The following is a 27518-nucleotide window of genomic DNA, read 5'->3' as shown; positions in this document are numbered from 1 at the left end:
GCCAGGATATTCCTGAATGAACGGCTCGCTCCTCACCCCACACCTCCGCCCGGCTCCCGCCTCCCTCCCGCCACTCGCCGGTGTCTCTTCGAGGCGCAGCCAGTTTCTATAGCGACGGCGCTGAGCCGCGGCTCTTCCGAGTAGTAACAAAGCCGGCCGCCCGCTGCCGCGCCGGGGCTGCGGGGGGAAGCGCCTGCCGCTCCCGAGGACACCCCGACAGGTACGGAGCCAGGGGATGCCCGGCCCGCCCCCGGCCGGGCGATGCTGCCGCCGGGGCACGGCTGCAGGAGGGGCAGGGGCTCCCAGCGGGTCCAGCGGCGCCCGCGGGGAAAGGGGGCGACGTCCGTCCGCCCGCCCGTCCGTCCGTCCGTCCGTCCTTCCGTGCGCTCGCGGCTGTGGCAGCCGAGGGACAGCGGGGAGGGCTGTGGGAGGGCTGCCGCGGGTGCGCCCCGGGTGCCCCTTCCCGACTTCTGCCCGGCGCGGCCGCGGGCACCGGGACGGGGCGGCTGTCCCCCGGATCCCGTCTGCCGCCGCCGGCGGGAGGCGAGGCACGGGCGGGCTCCGCGCCCCGGGTGGCAACCGGTGGGCTCGGCTCGCCCCTCTCCGCCGGGGACAGCGCTGCTCCTCGTCCTCACGGTTACCCCTTCATAGTAATACTAACAATTTCGCTGTTGTTGTTGTTGTTGTTATAAAAAAAATATGACTCCCTGGAAATTTGGGGGTTACAGAGTTTCGTTTCTTCAGCTTTGTAAAGTAATGATGAATAGGGTAATAGCCTTAAAATGCGCTACTGTGTTTAAAAAAACAAAACATGTAGAGGATTGGTGTTGTAGAGTAAACACGAAAATTACTGCTTGTTTTTAGGAGTAAGTGTACGGAAAGGTTTTAGCTAAAATGAGTCTGTAGCTTTCCGAGTCAGAAGGCTAAGCTGGTAGAGGTGATAAACGTTTGCTTATCTCGGGCAGCCAAGGTTAGGCAAGAATAAACCGTCTTCACCTCCTGAGATACGAATGTCAGAGTGGATGGGAAGGTCATTAGCGCGTCATTAGCCTGAGCAATGCTCGTGGTGACTGTAATCAATAACATCCGAATGTAGAGGCTGCGTGAATAGACACGGGTTTCTGCAAAGTTTAAAATTCAAAGGAACTTCCCGATGATGAGAGAAGGCTGACCTCCCATGATGAGGTCCCAAGGAGCAGTCGTTGTTCATTGCTGAGCGATTTAGGAAACAAACGAGATCCTGGGCCAAAGCAAAATTGTGCTGTGACATGTATGCAGCAAGCAGCACGTTCAAGATGGGAATCTTCCTGGCTGTGAACAAGGGGAAAAAGGGAAATAGTACATGAGATGAGGACACTGTGACTGAGGACATAGTTATTGAGTAGGTGGACAAGAACTGACATTTTAAGTAATATGGAATCTAAATATCAGATTATTTGAGATTGAAAACACTATACATCATGTAATATCAGGGTATCAAACCTCAAAGGCTAAGCATTGACTGGAAGAAGTTTGAGAATTATATAAATGAAATGCTGAGTAAAAACTGAAGCTACCTGTACCATTAAGTAAATTATGTGAAAACAGTGGAAAGAGAAAATACAGCTCATCAGCAATCTTGAATACAAGTAGAAAAGAAAATGGAGACAGGCTTCTCTTGCAGGAGATGTATAAATAAAATGAAGTTTTAAATGAGTGTTGATCAAGTTTAAACTTTCCTCAATATAACATTTAAATCAGTATTATCATAATAATATGTGGACTGGAATTCTAGGGTGTTTTTTTTTTAGAAACAGCAGTCAAAAAAAAAAAAAAAGAGTGAAATTTCTTAGATATGTTGATTACAGTGGCTTGCCCAATGTTTATAAGTGGTTGTCCTTCTCTTCTTTCAACAGTGTCACAACAGTTGTTTTGCTGACTTATATGAATGACCTTCTGATTGACCTCTGTTTTTCATGCAACACTGGAAAGCAAACTCTTGAGTTCATAAAATGTGTAAAAATGTAAACCTCAGATTAGTTTAGCATGATGGAAAATAGCATTTCAAGACTACACTGTGGACTACCTGAAATTGAATGCACTTGCAGGAAATAAAAGGTCAGCTGTGCATAATAAGGGCCTGGACACTTCTACCTCCATAACTGCATGGCAGACAATGAGAAGCATCAGAACTCAGTGTCTTGCCTTAAAAGTGAAAGGGAAAAGCAAAATATTTATGGTTTTGCTGCCTTGTGACATTTCAGTCCCAAATTTGTTCCTAGTGGAACAATTGCAAACTCCACTAGACAAAGTTTATCTGCTGAAAAAATGTAGCAGTGCCAGGAAAAAATGCAGTAGTTCAGTATAGATAATACACCCCATAATATAGCCTGACATGCATAAGGGCTTCTAGTGGTCAACAGTTCTAGCAATTAGATTACAGTCCCTCAGACTGCCATTTCACACCTTTCTGGTGCTTCTCAGTCCAGGCTAGGTTTATAGGAAGCCAATACTGTTGTCAAATTTTCTTGAAAAGCATCATCTAAGGCTGTGCACTCTGTGCCTTGATATAAGGCCACTGCAGGAGTCTGCTTGCCACAATTCCTCTTGCTGTGTTCAGTCTTAATATTTTTATCTATATCCTAGTTTGATGACTTGCTGTTAAATATTTTTTCTGGAGATGTACATGTGCTTACTGTAGCCAGCAGCTCTTTCAAGTATACAGGGACACTTATCACCTGCTGCCTGGAGGCTGTGATTTCAGTCCTCCCAGCAAGGTTGCTAAGGAGTACTAGGGATCCTTGGAGAGCAAAGCTCAGGAAATTCTCTTGTGACCTTTGCACAAATTGTGTGCTGAAGCAGTGCCTGTCCAATATAAACTACTGTTCTGACAGTAATATAGTATGACCAGATGTGTACCTTATGTATCACACTGTAAGATAAGATAATTGTGACTTTCTAGTAAAAACAAAACATCTGCAAGTGTGAAAGTACTGTGATAAGCTGCAAAGAGCTCAGACTTCTCCAAAATGTACCTTAGGTTTAAAATTCACTTGCAAAGGCAAATCAAGAAGTACAAGATGTACAGCTTTTAACCTACTACAGCTCTACACTTTTTAAAACCAAATCCTGTGTGTTTCATTCAGAGTATTTTTTCCTGCAGAGATGATGCAGCACTGCATTTGAGGCATAATAAATGCCATAATTCAACACACCTTTCCTTTTCCCATTTTATCTTTTCCAATGAGTGGACACTTCAGTAGAAGTTGAAATAACTCAGCAGCACTTTAAGTTTAGTCCAGATAGCATGAAAAGATGAGATGTTCCAGCATCTCTAAAGCATTGAGCAGAGACTTCAAAGCCATTAGGTTCTGTCTGATCTCTCTTGCCATTTCCAAGAAATTTAGCCAGTGATACAAAGCTGTCGTTCTCTGAAAGACTCAGATTCAGAAGCCTTTTGTAGATATATATTGCATTTTGAAAGTAACATTTATACCACTGCTGGTAGTTCAGAAATTGGAGAAAGGAATAGGGGCAGACTGTCTTACCTCTCAGCATTTCTACTTCAACTTGGAATTACCCACATTATTTGCAGAAAGATGCCCTTGTAGAAAAGAAAGCAGTGTGACAATCTGGTTTTGAGAATAACTATAAGGAAACCTGACGGTGTATGGGGCTGTAGTGGGGGAGAAGGTGAGGGCTGATGTGCAGCCCATGGTGCAGACTTAGCCCTGCAGACAATGGGCATGGTGGGAGAGTTACCTGGGACTGGTATGAGGAGTCAGGTTGAGACATGACTTGCACTGGGACAGGAAAATCTGGTGTTAGACTGTGTGCATCAGTTCCTCCCAGTGGATGGCCCAGCTCAGGGCCGAAGGCTTCTTTTAGGCCCCCTTTTGTAAGCCTTCAAGGCTGTGTTGGCAATATCCATGGCAGAAGGTGTTGGTCAGGAAACCCAAACCTTTCCATAATAGTTTCAGGGCAGGTGCTGTTCCAGGCAGGGGAACTGATCTTGGCAGGCAGTGCATGGCAAAGAAAGAAAACTCCCATTTCAGATGGATAGCCAGTCTGTACTCAGGCAGGAGATGTTCTCCTGTGAACAGAAAGAAAATATTCCCCCCTTGGTGACTCACAAGCAGTGACCTGATCAGACTCTGCTTGAAAAAGCATCTGACCTTGAAGCTTCTGCTGTGGAATAGCTTTATGTGAAAGCATGGCTTGCCCGCTGAGGAGCTACACTGCAGGTGTTTACCAAGAACCTGCAGATACCATTTGCCTCTCTATACATGATGGGGAGACCTGGAGTATTTCCACAGAAGTATTCTCTTAAAAACCAACATGCTCAAAACTCAAGCTGATACTGGCTTTCTACACTTTAAACAAGTAACTCTCAAAAAAAGCTTTAAAAGGCTTACCAGTGCTTCTACCAAAATTGAAAGTATTTCGTTTATTTAGCTAGAATTTTATAAATATCTTAGGCAGAAATTTTGAGTAGTGTTTGAATCACCAGGTGGAGTGTTGTATAACGTGTGTGTAATGAGGGCTTTTATCTTCCTGTACCTTTCAGTTCACTGAATTACACTTCTATGCTGTTAAAGTGACAGCTAAATGAAAGTTAAAAAAATAAACAGTGCTGTGTTTGGTGCTAGGTTCAAATGGTACAATGAGTGAATTGCAGGGCCACAAATTATGCAATGAGAATAAACCAAAAAATTCACTAAATAACTGCTGACTATACTGTAAACTCAGTGAAGCTTCCTGTGGAAGAAAACGATGAGTTATTGTATGACTAAAACTGTATTGTAATATATATATTCTGTGGAATGCTAATGTTTTCTAATGCTCTAGTACTTGGATTTGCTTTCAGTATATTACAGATATTTTACTGTGTCCACTGAATCAAAGAGCAGTTTTGTAGCTGATGCTTATTCCTGTAATCAAGTTGCCTCTCATTCTCTGACAAACTAAACAGATTGAGCTCTTTTAAGCTTTCCCTTGAAGGAGATTTATTCAGCTCCTGAATATTTTTTTTTGTGACTGTCTCACTGTTCCTGTGAGAAACTGTCCAAACTGGTCATAATCCTATAAAGATTGTGAACATTGTGACTGTGCAAAATACCTTAGTTTGACTCTCACCACAGCCCAAAAGGTAATGGTATCTCAGCTGTGTTTCCCTCCCATGTTGCTAAATTCATGTTGCAGAGATCTCACACTCAGATCATTTATCTCTGCGACTTCTCTATGTCTCTGCTCATTACAGGGGGGTTGGACAAGACCTTTAAAGGTACATTCCAAACAAAACTGTTCCAATCTATGATTCTGTATTCACAGTGTGAATTAGCTATCCAGCTTACCTGAATAGCCAAACCTTTTTCTACAGTAATCTGATGCATTAAAACATTGCAGCCAGCAAGTACTTAAGTGTTAAATAGAAGAGCTTTTTCTGTGTTCATTCCTCATTTTATTTGTATCACTTGAGCAAAGTTGTTAGGTGGAAGTGCTCTCTGTGCTTTTCAACATTCTAATGTATTTTTCCTTTCTTCTCTGCCATCACCATGGCAGACCTAAAGTTGTCTTTTCCTTCTAATAGGCCTCTGAGATAAGTCCCCAATGCTTGTGCTATTAAATTCAAAGTCAACACCTTGAATAACAGTTGTTAAGTAAATGGAAATGAAATGTTATCTTACTAGTCAGATCTATCTAAAAAGACCAAACAGGGAGATCATCTTCTGACAGTATTTACACTCAAGATGATAGGCATGTGTACCTGCTCATTTAAAGGTCAGCTAACAATGAAAAATTTAATTTCTGGCCCTCTCTGCATTCTAAAAATTAGGAACAAGTATCTATCCAGTAATATAAAAACTGCCCGCTTTATATTGTAAGTTTTTCTTAGCCTGAAATATCAACCTTAATCTTAAAATGCCATGTTTTCCATAGGACAAAGAGAGTACAGAAAGCATACCAACGATGAATCATCTGTTTTTGTTATCAGTCATTCAGACCCTTTGGTGATGGATGGGTGAATAGATTGAGCCTAGAGCTCTAAGCCAGCTTGGCAGCTGGCAGGTAAGTCCCTGGAAGCTCACCAAAATGCTTTCTGAAGCACTACACTTCTGTTTTAATTGTTGTATTTAGCAAAATCATATCCTAGAAAATAAAGTATCTTCTTAAGAATATAGGATCACACTTAAGTATACATCTACTATCAGTGGAACTGAAGCAAACAGAGATTGTACATGTGCTCTGGTAGAGATCTGAAGGATGCTTTTTTTTGTTTGTTTGTTTGGTGGTTTTTTTTTGGTTTTGTTTTTGTTTTTTTTTTTTCCCATGGGGAAATCGAGAAACAGCTCTTAAAAGTCTTGGAAAGAGCAAGTCAGAACTGAAAACAAACTGTGTGCAGGTGATGTAAAGGTGAAGCAATAATATTGCATATTGATAAATCCCACAAAAATCCCAAGTGAACTAAGTTTCCAGGAGATTTTGTGTCATTTGTTTCTTAAGGATTAATGAAACTTTCTTACATGACTGCTTTGTCCAACCATGCCAGCTGACATGCAAGTTGAAAGCATTTTATAAGCCTGGAATGAAGAAGCACCACTGAGTGCAGTGGTATCTCCCTTCCTTCCCCTGGTATACCTCCCAAGACAGTTTGTTCCAAAGTAGTGTGCTGTGCTAATGGCAGCATTTAAGAAGATTCTTTTTATGAATTTATTGTAACATGGCCAACACATCTGCTTCATGCTGAAGTATGGTTTTTAAACTGTTAGGACAGTTCTGTGTGTTCATCAGTGTAAATGTAAGGCTTCAGTAATGCATATTGACACAGATTTATTAAAATACGAATTCTCATTGACTTAGGGACTGAGAGGAGGGAGGACTGGCAAAAAAAACCCACACATAGAAAGAAACTTTCTGGGGTGGCTCTTTTAAGTGCAGTTTTTATATTCATATATGGCTATGAATAGATTGAACAGGCTTCTGAACTTTATGCCCTTTTAAAAATTAAGTGGCCTGCCTATTTTCTGTTTCAGTAAAGTAAAATTATTCATGAAGAGAAATGTCAGTGGTACCAGTCTTATAATTAATTTCAGTTTTAATAACATTAACAGGATGCTTCACTCACTGTTTGTCATTTATACAAATAGCTCATATAGTGTATGTGTGTGTATTTGAAATTCTGTAGGTATCTTGAGAAGGTAACAGCTTTTCTCTAGTTCTAGAACACACACACGTGCGTGCACACGCATTTATACATGGTACCTTCTCAAGACAGCTAGAGCATTTTAAATTATGCATATATATGGACATGTATATTTATATTTGCCAGACAGTTCAAGGGTATAAATTGACATCATGGATACAGGTGTGGAAATTTTCTGCATTCAGTGATGCAGATTACTTTACAAACACATTCATCCCTGTAACCTTTTGTTTGCCTTTTGCTTAAGGAAGAGAAACAATTTCACACAGTATGATCAGTAAAGTGCAGCTGTGGACATAATTCTATGCAGGTGTCCAAACCAGAATTATCTATCCACTGACTGTAAAATAGTAACTTGTAATAAACAATTCTTCTGCATATTTGATGCCTCCTCCTTTTTACTGTATCACTCTGCACTTCTTTCATTAGCAGCGTTATATCTTTGTGCTTAGCTTTTCCCCTCTTTTATTTCGCTTACAGTCTTGTCTGTCAGTGTGCAAAAAAGCCAGCCTCATTGAAACAGACTTTTTTTTTAAAAAAGAGTTAAATAACTCTTTTTTTAAAAGAGTTAAGATCTCTTTTTAAAGAGGTTTTTTGTTTCAAAGAGTTACCCTGTGTGTTTTATTTTGCTGCTCATGAGTTAGCTGTGTCAACCAAAGCGCAGATAAAGAGCAAAAAGAGGCATGAAATAAAGCTATGAGAAATAGTAAATACTGGGAAATAAAAAATATACAATGATCAGCACATGGCTGTCTGTATTGAAAAGTAAGGCTCATATCACTCCATTACTGCTGGCCCAGAGCTCCTTTGATCATGTTTGAAGAGTTGCTTTTGTCTGGGAATGTTCAGAGGGTTGATAGCGGTCAACTTCAATGAACACTTGCTTTTATGTTTGTATATTCATAAAATTTAAAATTCAAATGCGTATGCGTGTGTTATAGCAATGCACATAGCTGATGGATTAGATTCATTATTTGCTGTTAAAATATTAGCAACAACCTTTGTGAACAAGACACAGTAACACGGATTTTGCTGTGCAAAATATAGTGCCTAAAAAGATGACAGTGCAACAAGTAGGGTATGTCAGAAAATTCCAAAGAAGGAGATAATAGCATTTGGCACCAGTTTTGAGTCACAATGGATTGGAGTTGTTTAATGTGTTTTGCGGGGTTTTTGTTTGTTTTGGCTGGTGCTTTTTTATGGTGGAAAAGATGGACAATAAGGGTCTTTCAGGAACAAATATTAATAACAAATGGGATTTCTGCACTGGCATGTGTATGAGAAGAAATTTCTGCTCTGGCAGTATTCCTGTTAAAATACCTAATTTTGCCCTACCAGACACACTGCAATGCTTGTATCAAATTTTCTAGAGAATACACTGAAGGTGTACAGAGCGCTCAGACAATGGGCAAAGCCTGAAAGGCTTGTAGGAAAAAAAAATCAAACTGAACCCATATATTGCAAGATCATATTGTTCTGAAAGAAGAAACAAATCTTGGGAAGGCAATTTCATCAGCATTCATAGCACTAAGAAGTGGCCCAGTTCCTGTGCTGCCAGCTCCAGAACTGACATCATCTGTCCACCATGACATACTGGACCACTCAGACTGGCACACAAATACTGAGCAGCTGCCTCACACAAATCCAGTTGCATATCTCTAGCAAAAGAAAGACTCTAGTCAAGATATGTGAATGGTTATTCACCCATTTGCAAAAAGAAATGCAGTGTGCTAGGGAGCAAACAGCAAGCATCATACATTCACTGATGAGCAAAGTGATAATGGGGAAACCACAGGAAGTTGTGTTGATAGGAAATGGGAAAATATTGGGGGTCTGTTCTGCTCAACCCACTGGTTCCAGGAAGGACACCTGACAAAGCTCACATCCTGCATACAGCTCCAGATGTCCATGAAACTTGGTTTATTTTTTTTCCTCTGATTTTTCTGTCTGCTGCAAGTCTGAGAGAAAGGGAACTGAGTCCTAGATCTCTGCTCTGCCTCTCCAGAATGCCAGCTGCACTGGAAAGACTGAAGTTTAGTTGTTGTGTTCCTGCAGCTGGCTTTTAGGCTCTGGGATATGACAAGAAAGAGATGCACAGGTCACACCAATTTTTGGGTTTCTTTTAGTCACACTGGAACCAAAAAGGGTCGTTGTTAAGGAATAGACAGTATAGAAACATATTTGATCCCCTGCCTAGACTGTGTGAATTAGCTAAATGGTGAATATCTCACGTTGTGCTATCATTATTGTTCATCATTGTGACAGGTCGGAAAGAGCAAACATAATAATTAATACTCAGCTTTGTGATAATGCCATTGTGCCCCAGCTTTAAACTGTTTAAACGAAGCTTCTCTTTTATTTAGGTAACTCCCTGATAATTCTGTTAAATCTTTTTCTTCAGTCTTGTATCAACTTTTCAATAGTGACATCTTGTATTTAAGTGTGCTTAAAGGCAGAGAATGTCTCTGTTTGTATGTGTGTGTCACTCTTTTCAAGTAGAGGACAGCTATGACTGAATTACTTTCTTCAAATATCACATAAAATTATCCAGCTAAACATTATCGTACACATACATCTTGTATATGTACAATGTTTTGCATATTGTATATATGTAGATTAAAGCATTCATCTATTAATTTAATGTTTAAAGAAATATATTGAGCTACTTTTCACGGAATCATAGAATGGTTTGGATTGGAGGGGACTTCAGAGATCATCTAGTTCCAACCCTCCTGCCAAGGTCAGGGACATTGTTCACAAGACTAGGTTGTTCAAAGCCCCATCCAATCTGGCCTTGGACCTCCACTTTTTTTTTTTGCATTTTCAGAAATGAAGTGCTTTATTCCAGTTGAACAACAGTCACTAGCAACAATGTTCTGTCTGATGTGGTTTCTTTTATGAAGAGATACTAGTGCTAATTTTCAATGTGAAAATTGCAATTTTAGCTTTTATCTATGCATTTTCCTGAATATATAGTAATGGATTTATAAGTATGGAAGCATAGTGTGTAAAACAGTACACTCCCTCCTTTGTAACACTTGCTGGAAAATGCACTGTGTGTTAGACCTGCTTTTGAAAATCAGAATAATCAAAGACATAATATATTATAAAGAAAAATACCTGGAAATGTGAATGTTCTTGTTAAAATATATACGTATAAATATATATATATATGTATATACATATATGCACATATAGGTACATATTTTGTCTTTATTTGATAGTGCAGTTCATGGGTGGTTGAAATAAAACTACATTCTTCACTAAGTCTCACTGCCTGGGACTTTGGGAACCCTCCAGCACCGGGAGAGTTCATAATGCTCAAATGGACAAGGCCCTTCAGACCTGTCTCTACTTTTGCTGAGAATTGTAGTGGGCACCTTGGTGAGAACGGGATTTAATGGGTGTAGAAGCATCAAAGTTCTTGCAAAGAAGACCATGAAAGAAGGACCCTGAGAGTGGCACCCAGATGAGGTCATTGAGATAACAGCACACATCTACCTGACCTTCCAAGGACACCCACTCCAGGAGACAGGTCAATGAGTAAAGCCTATGACTCACAGAAGTGGGTGGGAAGAATAGATTGTTTGCTGTTGTCTAAGACAACAGAAATGCACATCCAGCAGCAGCACATGTTTGCCAGCCTAAAAAGAAAGGAGGATGAGGCATGTCCTGTTCACCATGTCATTGCAAGGATCATATCTCCATTATCAATGCTGAACAGACTTTTGGTTACCTGTGTCTGGGTGCTTTGTGAGAGCATGGATTGGAGTGTGATCAGCACCCTCCCATTCTCACACTGAGCTCTTCCAAGTTCTTGGTACACAGTACTGCAATATTGTCTTCTTGACTTTTCAGGATGTGAGGTTTAAACCACATGATTTCCAGAGGTTCCTTCCAATTTACATTGTTCTGTAATTCTGTCACTTGAAAACAGTAGTATGTTCCATGAACTTCATTGCACTGGTCATAAGATTAGTATAATATTGGTTTGTGGTCATTTCTTAAATCGTACACTTTTATCTTCATTTGTTTGAACTACCCATGTTTTGTTTTTTAAAAATGGTTTTAAGTGACCTAGGTACAAAAAAAAAAAAAAAAAAAAAAAAAAAAAAAAAAAAGCATTTATGGGCATAAAATTAGTTGTAAATAATCTTGCACTAGAAAAAAATTTATTCAGTGTATCTTTCTGATCAGAATGCTGTAAACCTCTGAACTTCAGGGACTTGGGATTGAAATGCCATCTCGGTTGTTGGCTGAGACAGGATCAATCACAAACAATGAGGATTATGTACCCACTTTAAAAAAAAAAATACAGTGCCCAGACTGAACTGTCCAATTTGCAGACCTCATCTTGTCGCATTCTTTATGGCGCTAAGCTGATTGTATGAGGCTGGAGCCACAAGTAATCTCTCTCATTCAGCTCTGCTGCAATGTTGTTGGACGTGCAGAATGAAGGCTTGTTACTCAAAATCAGGCACGTCTGTCAGCTCTAGCGCGGGCCAGGAGTTGTGCTTTTGGTTTGCTACTTGTCTGACAAAATACAGTTTCTTTAAAAACACTGAAGGATCTGTTGTGAACCCCTCCAGCCTTTGCCCTTAGTAGAATTCTCTGTAAATGAACTGATCCATTTCTCATGGTAGTGGTCTGACACTCAAGGAGTAAATGCACAACTAAATAAAACAGCTTTCTCCTGAACTTTGCTATTTCACTGTAGCTATTTTATCGGTATTTTCAGTACCAAAATGAGTGCTACAATTTGATCCCAAATACTTTTGTGTTCCATCAGTCTATTACTATTTATCCCCATTCATTCTCATCAGTGTGGTGGGCAGCAGACGGTATATTTCATTACTCCATTTCTTTTCATATTCAGATTGCTACCAAATTTTCATGTTGTCTATTCTTGTATAACACACATTTCCCTCACCTCCCACCTCTGTCTGTGCCTTAAAACTTTTTGAATTTTATTCCTGTCACTTGTAATGTATACCTTGTAACCTACACTTTCCTAGCTGACTTGAGGCTTCCATTGCTTCCCTTCCCCCCAGCCGCCATGTGCCTTTTTTTGGCCATCTTCCTAAAGTGTATAATTCTGCTTCTTTGAAATCCCCCCACAAATTCACCTTGTGTATCAAACTTGGTTTTATTCCACTCAGTCCTTCTTGCCCTGTAAATGCTTCCTGCTGTGTTTCCTTAGCATGCTAATTTAGAAAGTTTTTTCCTAAATTTTCTTTACTTGCACTTAGCCCTCTCTGTCTATTCCCTCCAGCAAAGTCTTTCCAAGTCATCATACTGCTACTCTGTTTTCTCTGATTCACAACTCTCCTCTGTAAGGATCCCAAGACTTTCAGGTAACAATCTTATAAATTGTGTTCTGATCAGTTGCACTCAGGCAACAAAAGTAACATAATGGAATTGAGCCCAGTGGCTTTGCACAAGCATAAGAGAGCAGAGATAGTGAGCATTTGCTTTGAAGATCCTTTTTTGCTCCATTTAGATCTTGTGCTTAATGATGTGGTTCTGAAGGTGTTGCTGTAAGATGACTTATAGGCTTTAAAGGCTAATGTGTAGTGCTTTAGTTCATTTCTCCTGAGTAGCTGAGTTAAAAACCTTACAGTGTGAAACAGTTAAGGATTGCTATGGATGGTAAGTGGGATCTCCAGTTTTTTCATAGTCACTGGTGTAATAAACCAGTGATTCCACCTGGTATGCTCACAGAGTGTGAGACACATCTGAGGCTGCAGTGTCTCATTTGGACGTGATGCTGAGTCTGTGTGAGTGCATCAAATACTTCATTCACAAAATGTTCAATCAGTAAGTCCTTCAGACTTGATATCCTGCCAATGGGGCTGCCACAATTCGTGTATTCATAAACAGTGTCCTTGAGATCTTGTCTGCTCCTTTCTGCATAACCCAGTGTATTAAAAGAACTTTATCTTTTTGGGGAAGGGAACAGTATCCTGTGGTTTTTATGAATGACTAGATGCCATCATAGTTGTTTACTGATGATGTTCCCTGGTTGGAGTTATATATTATGAAGCACAGTTGTTTCCAAGATTTAATAATGTGACAATTAAATTTATTTTCTTTTTTGGTAGCAGAGCCAAGGAGAAATTGATGGTTGTTTGTGTCAGTTTTTTAGTCAATTCAGAATGACTTTGTCTTAGCAGGGATTACAGATTTAGGAACTGAATATATTAGACATATCAAAAAGGTATCCTATGAAATAGCAAAGCATACAGTAGTAGTTTAATTCTACGAGCTTTCTCCCTGTTATCCAATAAAAAAGCATTTTGCCTGAGAAAGGCCCGCATGTGCACCCTAAGAAAATATTTGCATCCAAGATTTAATTCCTGTTGTCATTTTACAAGGTAAACTCAGTGACAAGTTTTGACAAACAAATCCCTCAAGTAAAGTTTTTCTTAGCACATCTTTAGAGATACAGGCTGCCATAAGGAAAGCAAGAGGAAAACTACTTTTTATCTCAAACAAAGGGATTTTTAAGAGAAGCCAATGTGATTTGTAGGCATATTTGTAAGCATTGCAACTTGTTTGGTTGAATCACTCTTGATTTACACAAGAGGATTTTTGTCTAATGAATTATCCATATGCTGTTTTTCCATTTTTCTTATCAAAAGCCTTGTGACCAAGCTGACAAAAAAAGGAGATAATGCTTTTATTGCTGTATGATGCCATAAATGCATCTCTGAAAATGCTGTGCAGAGCTTTTGATTTTTTACAGAATTCAGTGGGGTCCTTGAAAGCTAGAGATGAGGGCATAGACAGAGTGATATACTATCACCTTTTGCTGTGGACAAGGAATGCTTCATTAATAAGACAAAATGGGCACTAGGGCTGTCTAGTGAATCTACTTAACATAAAATTCACTATTGAGGCAGCTGCTTCTCCCCAAATCCACCTCTGTCTTATGATCTATCCATATAGCAGTGTTCTGTGAAGCCCACTCAGAAGCAGGATTAAAAAAAATAATGAAACTCAGAAAAATAATTTTCATAATTTTTCTCCCTGTTTTTCAGGGAGAAAAGTCATGAAAATTAGGTTTCTCAAGCCTTCTACTGCAAGTCTTGTCACTTCATATACACAAGGTGTTTATGTGCAGAAAAAAACTTTGGAAGGCATCTGTATGGAGGAGCACTGACAGACATTGTGTGAATAGCAATGTTTGCATAAACTTTTTAGTAAGTAGAGATGAAAGTCTCCATTTTCCATGGTTACTGATCCTCAGATATCCAGTTTAAAGAGACATATCTGAGAACGAAAGGTACAACTTTTGCTGTCTTTTAGGGTATCTCCTATCACATTTCAAAGTGCAGTCTTCTGTAGTTTTAACATTCTACAGTGATGGCTTACAGATAGGCAAGACATATTGGCACAGGTTGTAGACAAAGCTCAGCATATTAGCACAGGATGATAGTGTTGGAAATGGTACATAAGGCTGGCTGATTCTCCTGCAAGCCAGATTAATTTAGCTCATCCAGAAGTAGGTGTTATTATGGCTAGGTTGGTTCCACTATGAATCCCGCTCAGTTCTATCAACTCTGCACTGCAGTTTAAAGTGTAGATGTACTCACTATTGCAAAATATATCCACCACAATTACTGAGAAATGCTCCTCAGGGTGCACTTTCTTTTGGTGCACTCACTGAAAGAGTCCTCCAGAAGCAGAGAAGGACAATTATGAGCTCAGAAGCTCTCAAGTAATATTGCAATCATTTGACTCTGGAGCAGAATTGGATTTTAATCAATTTCACGGAGAGTTCTTTCTGTCAAGAAACCAAGCCCAAGGAAAAAGGTCTATTTTAACTTGCTGCAAATTATGTGGTTGGTGTCTGCAGAGATGTGAAAAAGTCAGATTCACTGTGGATGCTGCCTTTTGCACTAATTATTCATATAATACTTGTTAACTTTCATAAACTTTGGTTTAGTAGGCTAACAAACAGCAGTGTGCTATCCTGGTGCTTCAAACATGGAGCTTTCCATGAAAAAGTAATAGCATAAATAAAGGATAATGCTTCTTAGCTTTTGAATAGATAATACATCTATATAGGATTTTTTTTCCTAGATCTTCAGTCTTTGAAGATTATATGCATTCAGCACACCGGAAATGAAAAACACTGAAATATGTGTTATCCCCTAATATCTAGTTAATTAGTTCACTTCCTAGCGTGTCTTTCTAGTGTCACTTTTTGGAAAAGAGACTTACACAGTGGAACATTCAGAAGCCTTATATTCACTTGCTTAAGTGAAAGTAGAGCAGAGGAGATTCATTATTTAAAATAGTTTAAAGAATGCTGTCATTTAAAACATCTGGTGTTTTAAAATGTTCCTAGTTATGTTTCTATCAAGCAAATATTTTCTTACTTAGTGGAAGGCAAGAAATGTTTTTAATTTCCTACTTTACTCCATAAGCCTTAGCCAAGCTGCTCATTTGTGATATTGTATAGAAAACCTGATATCCTTGGGAATACTTGCTGAAGAGTTGATGACGTTGGGATTTTTATTACACTAAGTGACATTCATAACCTGTCAGTGTTCTTTTTTCTAGTCTTGTAGTACATGTTGCAAAACACTTAAAATTAAAATCCCCATTGATTATTACGAGTTAAAAAAATACCAATACCTGGTCTCAATTATTAATTTACACTAAATTAAATTTATGGGTTAATAGGGAAGTGTAATGGCTCTCTGTAGACTGTGTTGCTTTTTAAATTTTTAGAATTCCATTTTAGGTACTTTCTCTCTGTTTTGTGTGTTGGTTGGGGTTTGGTTTTTAAAAATTAGTTTAATATACAAGCTGTGCTTCTGAATATGCCTTGAATTCCAAAATTTCTGAAGTGATGCTTTCCTCTCATGTATTTTGTATTTTGAATATGCTTGACTGGCAGACTTCAAACACGTTCATTTCATTTAACCTTTCAACAACTGTAGTTGCAAGTGACATCAAAATGCTGTAGGTCTGCTCAAAGAAAAGACAGTTTCATACCCTTCATTGAGTTTGTGAGACTTAACCAGTGTAACTTCTGAATGATGGAAAATTTGTAAAGTCCAGGCTGCCCTTGTCCCAGAAGAGAATTATGCAGCTCTTTCTGAAACACATTTCCTAAGTGCAAGTTTTCCAATTTTTTGCAGGTTCATATTGATCTGATTTAGACCTGATTGGATTATCTGCTGCTGTGGCAGTATATTTCTATCACAAACACATGGGAGGTAGATACACTGCATTCTTAACTGGATTCTGATACATCCTATGAATAAATTGCAGCTTCTTTCTGATTCTCTTGTCCAGTCCAAAGGGCACTGTATATAGAGTTTCAGCCCATAAGGATTCTGCCCTTTCCTTGAAATATTCCATCTAGTGGCACTTCAACTCTTTCACTGACAGTTCAACATTTTACTGCTAAATAACATGTTAAAGCTGAGCAATTCATATCAGTCCCCCTGAAGTTTAATTACAGTATAAGCTTTAATCTGAGCTAAGCAAGTCTCACCAGCAGAACACTCCAGTGATTCTGACATTAGTGGTGTAGCAATTTATGGAGCTCTGACAGTCCCAGATCATCCCCAGTAGCTACTGCCAGACTAGTACTTAAAGCTGCTCTTGTTTCACATGATTCCTATATTCCTTAAAGGAATAAAATAAAAGCTCTGCATATCATTTGACACAAATTAATTTCCCTTCTCCCATCTGCTTTCTCAGTGCCTGCAATTTTATTTCATATGCCTGCAATTTTATTTCATATACCTGTGTCTAGAATGGTGGGTGTGCATGCAATAACTGTTTTTTGCATATTGTGTACAAATCAGGCCAAATGAATTTTTCTACAAACCTGTTGTAAGAGGGCAGTACATGTTGCTGTCAGAGTTAATGTCTCCTCACTGACACTCGTCTGTTAGGATGGTTCATTTCCCAGAAACGCAGTTGAAGACATACAACTTTACTGCATGTCAACCAGATCTACTAATATTGTACTTTTTATAATGCCTGAGGGGTTTGTGTTTGCTCTTTCTTAAATATATCAATAAGATTAAAAAAAAAATTAAATTCTTAGTTACATTGAAATTCTAGTGATGATAATGATGTAATAATAATAATAATAGATATAATAATGTCGATTGAGGAGGGGTTATATGTCAACTTTGCTGTATTGCTAAAATAAGAATAATTTTTATCCCAGAAATAAGTATTTTTAGGTAGGTGCTTTAGGGGAACTAAATGCATATTAAAATTACACTTTACTGAATCCAGGTTAGACTGTTGTTTCCTCAGATCCCTCACTTTTCAAGCTATTGGGACTATTTGCAGCATCAGCTGGATTAGACTTTAGTTTCCAGTCTTTCAAATAGGACACAATGATAGAAGACCAGGTCTGAAAATGTTGTTTGTAAGTGGAAATCTGTATTGGATTTGGACTATTTTGATGTAGAGTTTTCAAATATGTCTGTAACTGAAGGAACTGCAGTTGTTTTTTACCATTTCCTTTCTGCACAGGATCAGATGCAAATTCTGAGCAGTAGTTAAAGCAGAAAACCTTGTTACCAAATATTTATAAAGAATACATAAAATCCACTATCAGTACTGCCCTGTATAATGTCCACCCTTTTTATTTCCTGTTTGCACTATCAACATAAAACAGACAATATAGTAAAATCTTTGTATATAATCATACCCTCAAAAATGCCTGGAACAGAATATACTAAGTTAAACATACTTGTATTAGGTGGATTTTTCTTAATGACAGTAGAAAAAGCAAGAAGTGCAGCTTCTTTTCTAACCTATTCTGCAATTGTTTTCAGCTCCATTAGCGCAAAGCTAATGCCACACTTTCTTTCTATTAAATCTTATTTTGAAGGTTAATTGGAACTTATTATAATGCATTAAAATTATTCCCTTCTGTGGAGAGGAATTTCTTATGGAATGATGTAATCAAGATTAATTGTCTGTCATTTTGTCTCACCTGGTCTCTCCCAAATTATATAACAGAAAATATGTCCAAAGAGAGAGAATTCTGTTATATTTTGGGGATGTTACATTTTGAGTATGTCACTTAATATCTTCTATTAGAAGTCATTTTTATTTGAAAAACAGAAGTTCTTTTCTTGCATTTCTGGACCTATTTTAATTACTTACATTCAAGCATACAGTACATCCTGCAAGCAGAGATGTAAAATTCCATGGTGCTCTCATCATGCATTCTGAAACCTAATACAAAATCATATTGTCTTTTAATAGTGTCTAATATAAAGATAAATGCTAGACATATCTGTAGGCCATATGATTAAATATTTATGCCTATATTAAGCAATACTTGGAAGCTTTTTATTTATTTATAATTTTGTATCTTTTCAAGTCACATTCTAGAACTAATGTCCTACAGTCTGTTCAACTCTCAGAAGAGCTCCTAAAGGGCACAAGCACTAAAGCAGAGAAGCAGAACTCTATCTTATTTGATAAAGCTACCAAAACCCACCCCTACTACCAAAGAGGAGAATGTCTAACCTTTCCCTGAAATAGTAGTAAGGTCATGAGTTCTGTTGTGAAGTGTATATTAACTGGAATAGGTCACTTACTGGTTTCAGAGTCCCAAAGGAAAAGCCACTGGCAGTGAGAAAATTGTGCAGAGAAAATGCCTAATCAGCCCAAGTAAGAAGGTTGTAAAAGAATTAAAAACAATTTTAAACTAATTAATTCTGTTTAACTAGCATATTTCCCAAATTAAATGTTACCATTTTAGTCACAAATTTCAAGCCATCTCTTTTTACTTATCAATTTAATCTAATTAAACCATTTTAAATCAAGACAGCTAATAGAAGCTCAGATCCTTTGTCCTTTATTAGTTTTATTCTTAAACAGCTACAAAGCAACCCACAACCATATGTCACATTGAGTAGTCACTTGGCATATTACTACATAAATAGCTCATGAATTCTATATGAGGGAAAATTTCTTCTTAAGAAATATTGGAAGAGGTTTTGGTTTTGCCTACAAACCTAAATAATAAAGCATTTTTTTTCTACACCACAGTTTCAGGGTCCATATAAATACTGTAGTAGCCTGTAGCTAGAAAGTAAGTAATTGAGAATAGTAGGGTTTCAATAAGGAATTTATTGTGTATTCATACCATTTTCCGCTACTAACTGACACATACTGTGTGAGTTATTGGAATAACAAAAAAGTATTGCAAATTATATTGTTAATAGGAAAATGGAGTCGATGGTATAGAATATGTACAGGCAAAGGAGGTAAAAAGTACCCTAAGAGCCTGTGTCAAACACTGAATTAAGTGAACCCTGTTACATTAAAATCTCCCTGATTACTTAGCAGAATGGGGAGGAAGAATAATAATTTTTAAAAAGCACTGTTTATTTTTTTTCTTTTAGAATGAGATGGCACATTAATATTACATGACTTCCCATACTAAATAATTAGAGACCCATGAATTCCAATTCCAATATGAAAAACTATAATTTTCTGTGTTTTGCATTTTTGTGACATTATTGTAGAGGATTGAGAGAGATCAAGCAAAGACTCTAAAGATGGTAACAATAACTTCTGATAAGAATGTTTCTCTTTTATATTAGTCTCAGCAGTCAATAATACACAACTTTTTTGCTGTATATGTTGTGGGGTTTCTCTTTCACGCATAGTTATTGGAGGAATAACCTCATGACCTATGCTGCTGAAAACTAGGCTTTTGTGAAAAGAATGGAGGCATTTTTCATAGCAGTTCACACAGTTGACCATAAGCCAAGCATGGATCAGTACATCACATTCTGTAAGTCCTGTGCAAATTCTCGCATTGATTGGAGTTGACAGGGAAATGCCCATTGTTAAACCCCATCCACTGTTAGCAGAAATGTGGCATGAAACAGGTTGAACACATGATAGCTGCTGGCACTTTGAGCGTTGTCTATTCAAATGTCAGATTAGTAAAGCAGTTTGGGGTGGGATTTCTTTGCATTGTACTTAGCACAGGCTGGAAAAATCTGGTGCGATGGTCATTTCCTGCTGACTCAGAATGCAGCAAAGCTCCTCCATGCAACATGAATGCAGTGGCCCACAGGAGATGGTTGCTTTCTGGTCTGTGCTGGAGAAGACACTGCACTGTGTTTGGAAAAGTAGAAATTATCAAAGAGCTTCTTTGACATTTGTGAAGGAAAGTATTTCAATGTGTTTTTACAACTCTTCTTTCAGAGCACAGTTTATCTCTTTGGATGCTCTGCCTTTACATTGGGGTTTTTTTTAGTGAATTGCTAACATTTGTGAATATGTGGTTGCTAGAAGAGATAGCACTTCAGAGTGTTTAGCACATAATATTGAGAGAGGTTTAAAATCAACAACAGATCTGTAAAGATAACTGGATTATGTTACAGAAATAATTTTAGTAAATGAGATTTACCCAATATATTTCTCTAAACAGAAATCTCAACATATGGCTGTTTCTATCCAAACTAGAGAAGTTGGACTCCTTCCTCCCTTTCAGAGAAAATAGACTGAAAAGCCTCCCAGCTGTATTCCTGCTCTACTAATTTTGTTTCCCTCCTTTCTACCAGTTTTTGCCCATGTGGAGAAGAAAAGGCATTTCTTGTGTTCCCTGCAACTGAACCTTTCCAAGAAGTTCTTTTTCATGGAAAGTAAGTTTCTCTGTATTTATCTATCTATCTATCTATCTATCTATCTATCTATCTATCTATCTATCTTTTTTTCCTTCTCTTCTTTCCTAAACATGCTCAGCTTGTATTTAAAGGAAACTTTTAAAACCTTTGAAAATATCACATGTTGAGTAGGTCCATGGATAATGTCTTATGGGAGTTGCTGAGCTCATATATTCATTTAAGGTTTTGTGTGAAATACTGGCAAATTCCCTTCACAGAAATGAAAAAAAAAGTGTGAGAGATGAATGATAAAACATTGGTTTGATGAACTGGGCAAAGATGATCTTCCATTAGGGAAGAAAGGCACAAGTATCCCATCTACTTTGCTCTGTCAGCATGACTGAGCTCCAATATTGAGAGTTTCATCTACAAGTAATTGCTTCTGGCCTCTCATAAGAACACTTTGTCTACACAGTGTTTGATAGATGAGGGCAAAGAAGGACCATAACATGTTGCACAGCCCATTCTCCTTTCCTTCCATGTCTGGGAAGAAAGTCTGTGTGGGGTCATACATAAGAGCTTGTTGTTATTGATTCAGTCTGGTCCTGTGGGTCACCTCCTCTCGCCCGCCAGGGAGGTTATTCCCCCTGATTCAGGGTCTGCCCTCCAGCAGTCACGTGGAGCACTGTATAGCCTGCTTGTGTCATCTACCATGCAGAAGATGCCTCTCTGTCTTCAGCTTTTCTCCCTTTTTGGCAAAAGTTTCAAGTAGAGGAGTTCATAACGTACAGGACGGGTGGCACAGGGGTGGAAAGAGAGGGAGTCAGAGCTCGAGTAGCAGCAGGAATGATGGATTCACTCCTGCAGTGCTTAGTCAGGACTCTTACAAAAGGCAAGTGCTTGTCATAGGATAACAGATGTGCTTGTTCTTGAATAAACTGCAGAGGATACTGTCATCATTGGATGTGTCGAGTAGTTTATAGTGGTGTCTAGTAGTTTATATTTTGTTCAGAAAGCTGCTGTGTGCTACATAATACTCACGGGAATTAGATGTTCTGCAATTGCATTGTGTTAACCCCATCAGATAGATTCTGTGGAAGGCTAGCAGAAGGACTCTAGGTTTTGTAAAAATTAATTCATATGTTAAATGAAAGAATTATTATCTAGGAGAGCTATTTATCTATGTAAATAATTGCCAGCCTGATTCTTTATTCACTAAGAGATAAAGCTTTTCAAACACATCACATAGAGTGGGTTCAGGATAGCAAAACACTGAATCACAGAATAATTTGTTTTAGAAAGAATCTCCAGGAAAATCCAGTTCCCTTTGCTCAAAGCAGGGCTCAATTCTAAGGCAGAGTGACCTGACCAGAGTTGTATCATTCAAGGATATCTGTAAGGTTGCAGATTTCATTTACATCTGTCTTGACACATGTTCAGCATTTGAATACCTTGTGTACTATTTTTTTTTCTAATCTGTAATTGAGATTTCCCTAATTACAACTTGTGTCTCTTGGTATCAAACAAGCAGATGAGACAAGTCTAGGTTCAGGTGAAAAGCTGGACATAAGAAGCAGTTAAAATCATGACAAATAACAGAGTTAATAAAAATACACACAGTGCTTTAAAATTAGACATGGGGCTTCACTTTGATCTCCAGTGACTACAAATTTCATACTTGATGTGAAAGAGGTTAGATTTATCATGAGTGTCCCTGGATTTCAAGGTCAGAAAGAACGTGCAGGTCACAGCTGAATATTCAAAATAGCCCAAATATTAATGGAGCACATGATAGGGACATACCTTCTTGTGGCATCATGTCTCAAAGAGGAGGGTAAAACATGATCATATAGACACTATCTCTTTTTTTTTTTTCCCATGCACAATATTGATTTTAACACTCAACAAGTAGAAGTATGTGAATTGTGGCAGTTTTGGTGAGGGAGCAGGATTCAGAGGGGCAGTAGTTAACCTCTTCCTTTCTTTAATTCCTTATCCTGCCTGCTTCCAGGGAAGCATGCTAAAGACCAGCTAGAAAATCTTTGATGTAGAACAGGATTTGCTTGAAGGAATAGCTGGCCATATTTCTCAAGAAATTATTCATTTTCTCAAGAAATAGGAATTATTTGAAGCCAAATTTCTTTAAAAGCCTCAGTTTCCATATATTTTTAATAAGTCTCTGCTTAGAGAACTTTTTAGTGTATGTGATGTATATAATAGTAGGGCAGCATTAATTAAACCCAAAAAGTAGCAGTTCCCAGGAGAGAGAAACAAAGAGCAGGAAAGTGGATATTGAGAAGGAAAAATTTCCATAAGAAATCAGGAAAGAAAAATGAGAGAGGAAGCATCTAAAACCCCCATAGAGCTGAGAGGGTAAAAAATGCATGAAAAGCATTAATAGGAACTAATGATTAAATTTTAATTTTCAAAAGAAAAGATGTATAAATAACGAATAGTAATAAGCAGTATTCATAATAAAACATGTAAGGAGGAATCCAACATGTAAAGTTAGCCAAAGAAAAAATAGTCAATAATGTTTCATTACAGACAGACTTTCTTTTTAGAGACGCTGTGAAGAGAGAAAGGCGATGAAAGCCACTCTTTCTTGTACAGTACATTATCTTTAAAAAAGAGTTTGAAAAAAATTGTAGAATAGCTCATGACACAAACTACAATAGAAGGATCACTCTGATCTGGAAATTGAGCTAATGATCCTAGTTTAGCAACTGGGACATTGCTAGTCCCAGAGACTTGTTATTCCTTGTATTAATGTCAAAATTTAGCGCTTAAATGTGGTAAAATCATAAAACACATTCAGTTTGAAAACTGTTTCAGGGAGAGGTGATTCATGTCCAAATAGAATTGGTTGGAGAGTGGATTGGATTTTGTGAAAAGCCTGGAAATACTAATTAGAAGGATAAACACTAAAATATCAAGGTTTTTTGAGTTGGAAGTTTTGCAAGAAAGGTCATAATTTTCCATGAGAAGCAGACACATATTTTAGAAGATTTTTGGTTAATCAGGAACCTAGTTTTATGTTGTAGGACAACATTTGCCAGCAGATCACTAACAGTATCTTGTTAGCAATCCTGATTCCCCACAGGTATAGAATGTAAATGATACCCAAGATGTGAAAGTCCAAAACCATCGTTATTTTGTTTGGCTTCTTAATTTTACAGCAGTTCTTTGCCTTCCTGTAGGCTGGCATTTCACTTTTTTTGATCCATTTTGTGGTTTGTTCATCCTTTGGAAAGTTAGCATCTCGTGACATTTATATCTACCTAAAAGTCATCTAGAAGATGATATTTGGAATGAAATAAAAGGAGTAGTAGAAATTAATAAGGAAGCACCCACTGTAACAAAGGATAAAGGATAAATTTTGACTTCTGTAAAATATGTTCTTTTTGTGTCTTAGAAGATGCCTAGCTTGTACACTTTGAAAATTGTAGATGGTCTAATGTTTGCTTTGCCTGATGCAACATGCCACAGTTGCAAATATATCCTCAGTACAAATAATAAAAACAACAGTAAGGCAGAGATTAAAACCTTTAGAGCACTAAAGACAAAAATTGGAAGAGGCAGGAAAGAGTTATTGAAGCAATTGAATGGGAGGGAGGCCATGTCTGTAACAATTTTTAGAGAAATATGTATGGTTTTTTCACTATGTTGTCATGTTTTTTTCATTACTGCATTGTCTGATGTTTACATCTTTGTTTTAAAATCCTGGAGGTGAGTTTTACAAATTATACTGTTTATAGAAGTTATATATCCACCTCTCTCATATCTCTCCATCTTCTGCTGGATATACAGAAATGGAAAATACTTAAAGCACAGTAAGAACAAGAGGCTCATGAAAGAGACTTCAGTGATGGTTGGCAGGCAAAATGTATTGACAGAAGGAGCACGTCGCTCAAAAGAGTTGCTTCCTGCCTTGTCCTCAAAAAAAAAAAAAACAAAAAAAACACCAAACAAACAAAAACCCAAAAATCTGACTTCTAGGAATGAGTAATAACTTCCTAATGGAAAGGGAAAGAAATCACATATTTACTAAAACAAATAGTCAAGAAATAAGTTTCATGAAATAGGCCACTTTTTCATATTCATTGTGACTGATACTTATTGATAATGCAAAAGGCAGCTGGACAAGTGCTGACTTTGCCCATCATTTGACTGTGGCCAATTCCTTGCTAGTCTTGCAATGAAGGGATGAGTTTGAAAACGTGCAAAATGCAGTTCTGCCCTCATTTCTTTGAGCAAGCATGTGCTTGAATCTGGATGAAGTCTTTATCTTTTGGCAGATAAAAGCTGGTTTTGTAAATGCTGGTGATTATTGATCCCCAGAGCACATACTCCTGGTTAATGCCTTGTTTGTAATACATGCACTGTTTCCTGAAGTCATGTTGCAAAATATGACAAGACATTTGTTTAAGTGATGCAGATGTGTCTGGTGGCAAAACTGCTGCACACAGTGGCAGTGCAGCAGGGCAAGTGCACCACAGACCTCTCCTTAGCTGAGGTGTGAAACAGCTGTCACAGCCATGACACCCTTGAAAACCAGAGCATCTGGTGAATGCCCTTGGAAGACACATTAGCCTTCATCCCAGCAGCCACATATTGAAGGAGACGTTTGTTGCAAGCTAAAGAACACTTATTTTTGTAATCGTATGTCCAGCAGCTGGGTGGAGAAAATAAATGGGCTGCTCCACAAACAGAAAAATTAACAAAACCTAATCCAGATTTGACCTAGGTCCCCACATAACTCTTTGCAATAACTCTGGACCTCTTTCATACCCATTCCACTCCCCCCAAACGTTTTATTTCCCCAAAGTATCAGCAGCTTCCCCCTGGTTGCCCTCCTCTCTGGCTGAGCTACAGGCAGCATGCGGCCGTTCAGAGCAGAGGTTGGGGTGTCCTGACCACCCATTTCCCTCCAGGATAAATGGTACTAATTGTAAATATCTCTCCTCTACCCAGTTGCCAGTGTTCATTTCTTTTTAGCAACTTAATTATCTTCAGTACTGTGGCCCCTCTGCTGATTTGTTTGAAATTGGACAGCAGGTTCACAAGTTACCAGGAAAGACCAAAAGCTCCAGGTGTCAAGTCTCATTTCCTTGGGAAACAAGAGTTTAAATAAATGGTCACAGATCAGTGATTAGATTGCAGATTCTGCTGAGAACTTCATGGGCTGAACCACTCAGAGCTTCAACTCTAAAATAAATCCATGCACTATGATGCTAAGTTTCATCATCGTGACTGTTATGTAGGCCTCATATGCCACAGAAAAAAGCTACCTTAGAGGTAGATTTAGCAAAGAAAGCTGAGGTTATAAAAAGTAGAACTTGTGTATTTCATTTGCTAAAGCTTTTCCTCTCCGTTTTCCTCTCTCCCCTTCCCTTTACTTTTCCCCTTCCCCTTCCCCTTTCCTTTCCTATTTTTGCCTTTGCTTTCAACAAAAATTATTCTTTGGCTTTTTCAGATGGACGCCTGGCTCAGAGTAAAGGTCATGCACTGCACAATCCCTAGGATAAGCTGAAAATGGATGATGTCTACTGATGCTTTTCAATGATGTCATCTCCTCTTTTTCTGTTTGAGATGGGTGATAGGAAAATGTTCTAAAATAAGACTGAGTGACCTCTTTGTCCCTTGACTTCTCTTTCCAGAAGTCTGAAAACCATCTGAAGAAATGACCACTCAGCTACCAGAGGAGTCCGTGGAGAACCAGAGCTCAGATGAGCTTGAGTGCAAGATCTGTTACAACCGCTACAACCTGAGGCAGAGAAAACCCAAAGTGCTGGAGTGCTGTCACAGAGTGTGTGCCAAATGCCTTTGCAAGATCATAGACTTCGGTGATTCCCCACAAGGAGTCATAGTGTGCCCGTTCTGCAGGTTTGAAACATGCCTGCCAGACGATGAGGTTAGTAGTCTTCCTGATGACAACAACATCCTTCTGAATTTAGCTTGTGGGGGAAAGGGAAAGAAGTGCCTACCAGACAACCCAACAGAACTGTTGTTGACTCCCAAAAGGCTGGCATCTCTGGTTAGCCCTTCTCACACCTCTTCTAATTGCCTGGTTATAACAATCATGGAAGTACAAAGAGAAAGTCCCCAGACTCTGAACTCAACCCCCGTGGTGGAATTTTACAGGCCTACAAGTTTTGACTCTGTTGCAACTGTGTCTCACAACTGGACAGTGTGGAACTGCACATCTTTGCTCTTCCAGACCTCGATTCGGGTGCTAGTGTGGTTGCTAGGGCTGCTGTACTTTAGCTCCTTGCCTTTAGGGATTTATTTATTGGTATCCAAGAAAGTCACCCTTGGGGTTGTCTTTGTAAGCCTTGTTCCTTCGAGCCTTGTTATTCTCATGATTTATGGCTTTTGCCAGTGTGTTTGCCATGAAGTTCTAGACTGCATGTCATCTTGATAACAAATACAGTAAAAAAAGGTGTATTACCAGACGTGTAGCATAGTTGATTTATCCTGTTTTTGTATTCTTTGTATTCTTATTTATTATTATTGTCCATCCCACTAAATGGAAGCAGTGGCCCTAGTTACATGGTCCCTTTTTTTCCAACTGAATTTGACACCTCTCACCCCAAGCATTTTTTGAACTAAGAACTGGAATAAAAATTACATCTTGATTTTGAAGGGCTGAATTTTAGAAAGGCATAAAGCAAAATCGCCAAACTTGGTGCCTGCTGCTGCTGCCACTGTTTAAATGA

The 27518-nt window shown here is 38.5% G+C and overlaps 1 protein-coding gene across 2 annotated transcripts; it reads left to right on the top strand.

The window, feature by feature from the left end:
• Positions 1 to 27374, top strand: RNF182 (ring finger protein 182). 2 transcript variants are annotated; one of them, XM_041413201.1, is made up of 4 exons: positions 1 to 220; positions 5920 to 6048; positions 20758 to 20838; positions 26460 to 27374. In XM_041413201.1, the coding sequence occupies exon 4, from the start codon at positions 26483 to 26485 to the stop codon at positions 27218 to 27220; it is 738 nt and encodes a 245-aa protein (XP_041269135.1). In that variant the 5' UTR covers positions 1 to 220; positions 5920 to 6048; positions 20758 to 20838; positions 26460 to 26482; the 3' UTR covers positions 27221 to 27374. The 2 variants fall into 2 exon arrangements, with proteins under 2 accessions (XP_041269135.1, XP_041269134.1); XM_041413200.1 differs by lacking the exon at positions 5920 to 6048.
• The last annotated feature ends 144 nt before the right edge of the window (positions 27375 to 27518 follow it).

This window comes from Onychostruthus taczanowskii, unplaced genomic scaffold (genome assembly GCF_017590055.1).
Source record: "Onychostruthus taczanowskii isolate IOZ18803 unplaced genomic scaffold, ASM1759005v1 scaffold40, whole genome shotgun sequence".
Classification (NCBI taxonomy): domain Eukaryota; kingdom Metazoa; phylum Chordata; class Aves; order Passeriformes; family Passeridae; genus Onychostruthus; species Onychostruthus taczanowskii.
Note: the sequence above shows the minus strand (reverse complement) of the source record. Positions and strands in the feature narration are given on the sequence as shown.

Coding starts and splice junctions, on each gene's coding strand:
- RNF182 (XM_041413200.1), top strand. CDS start 26,483: ATGACCACTCAGCTACCAGAGGAGTCCGTGGAGAACCAGAGCTCAGAT.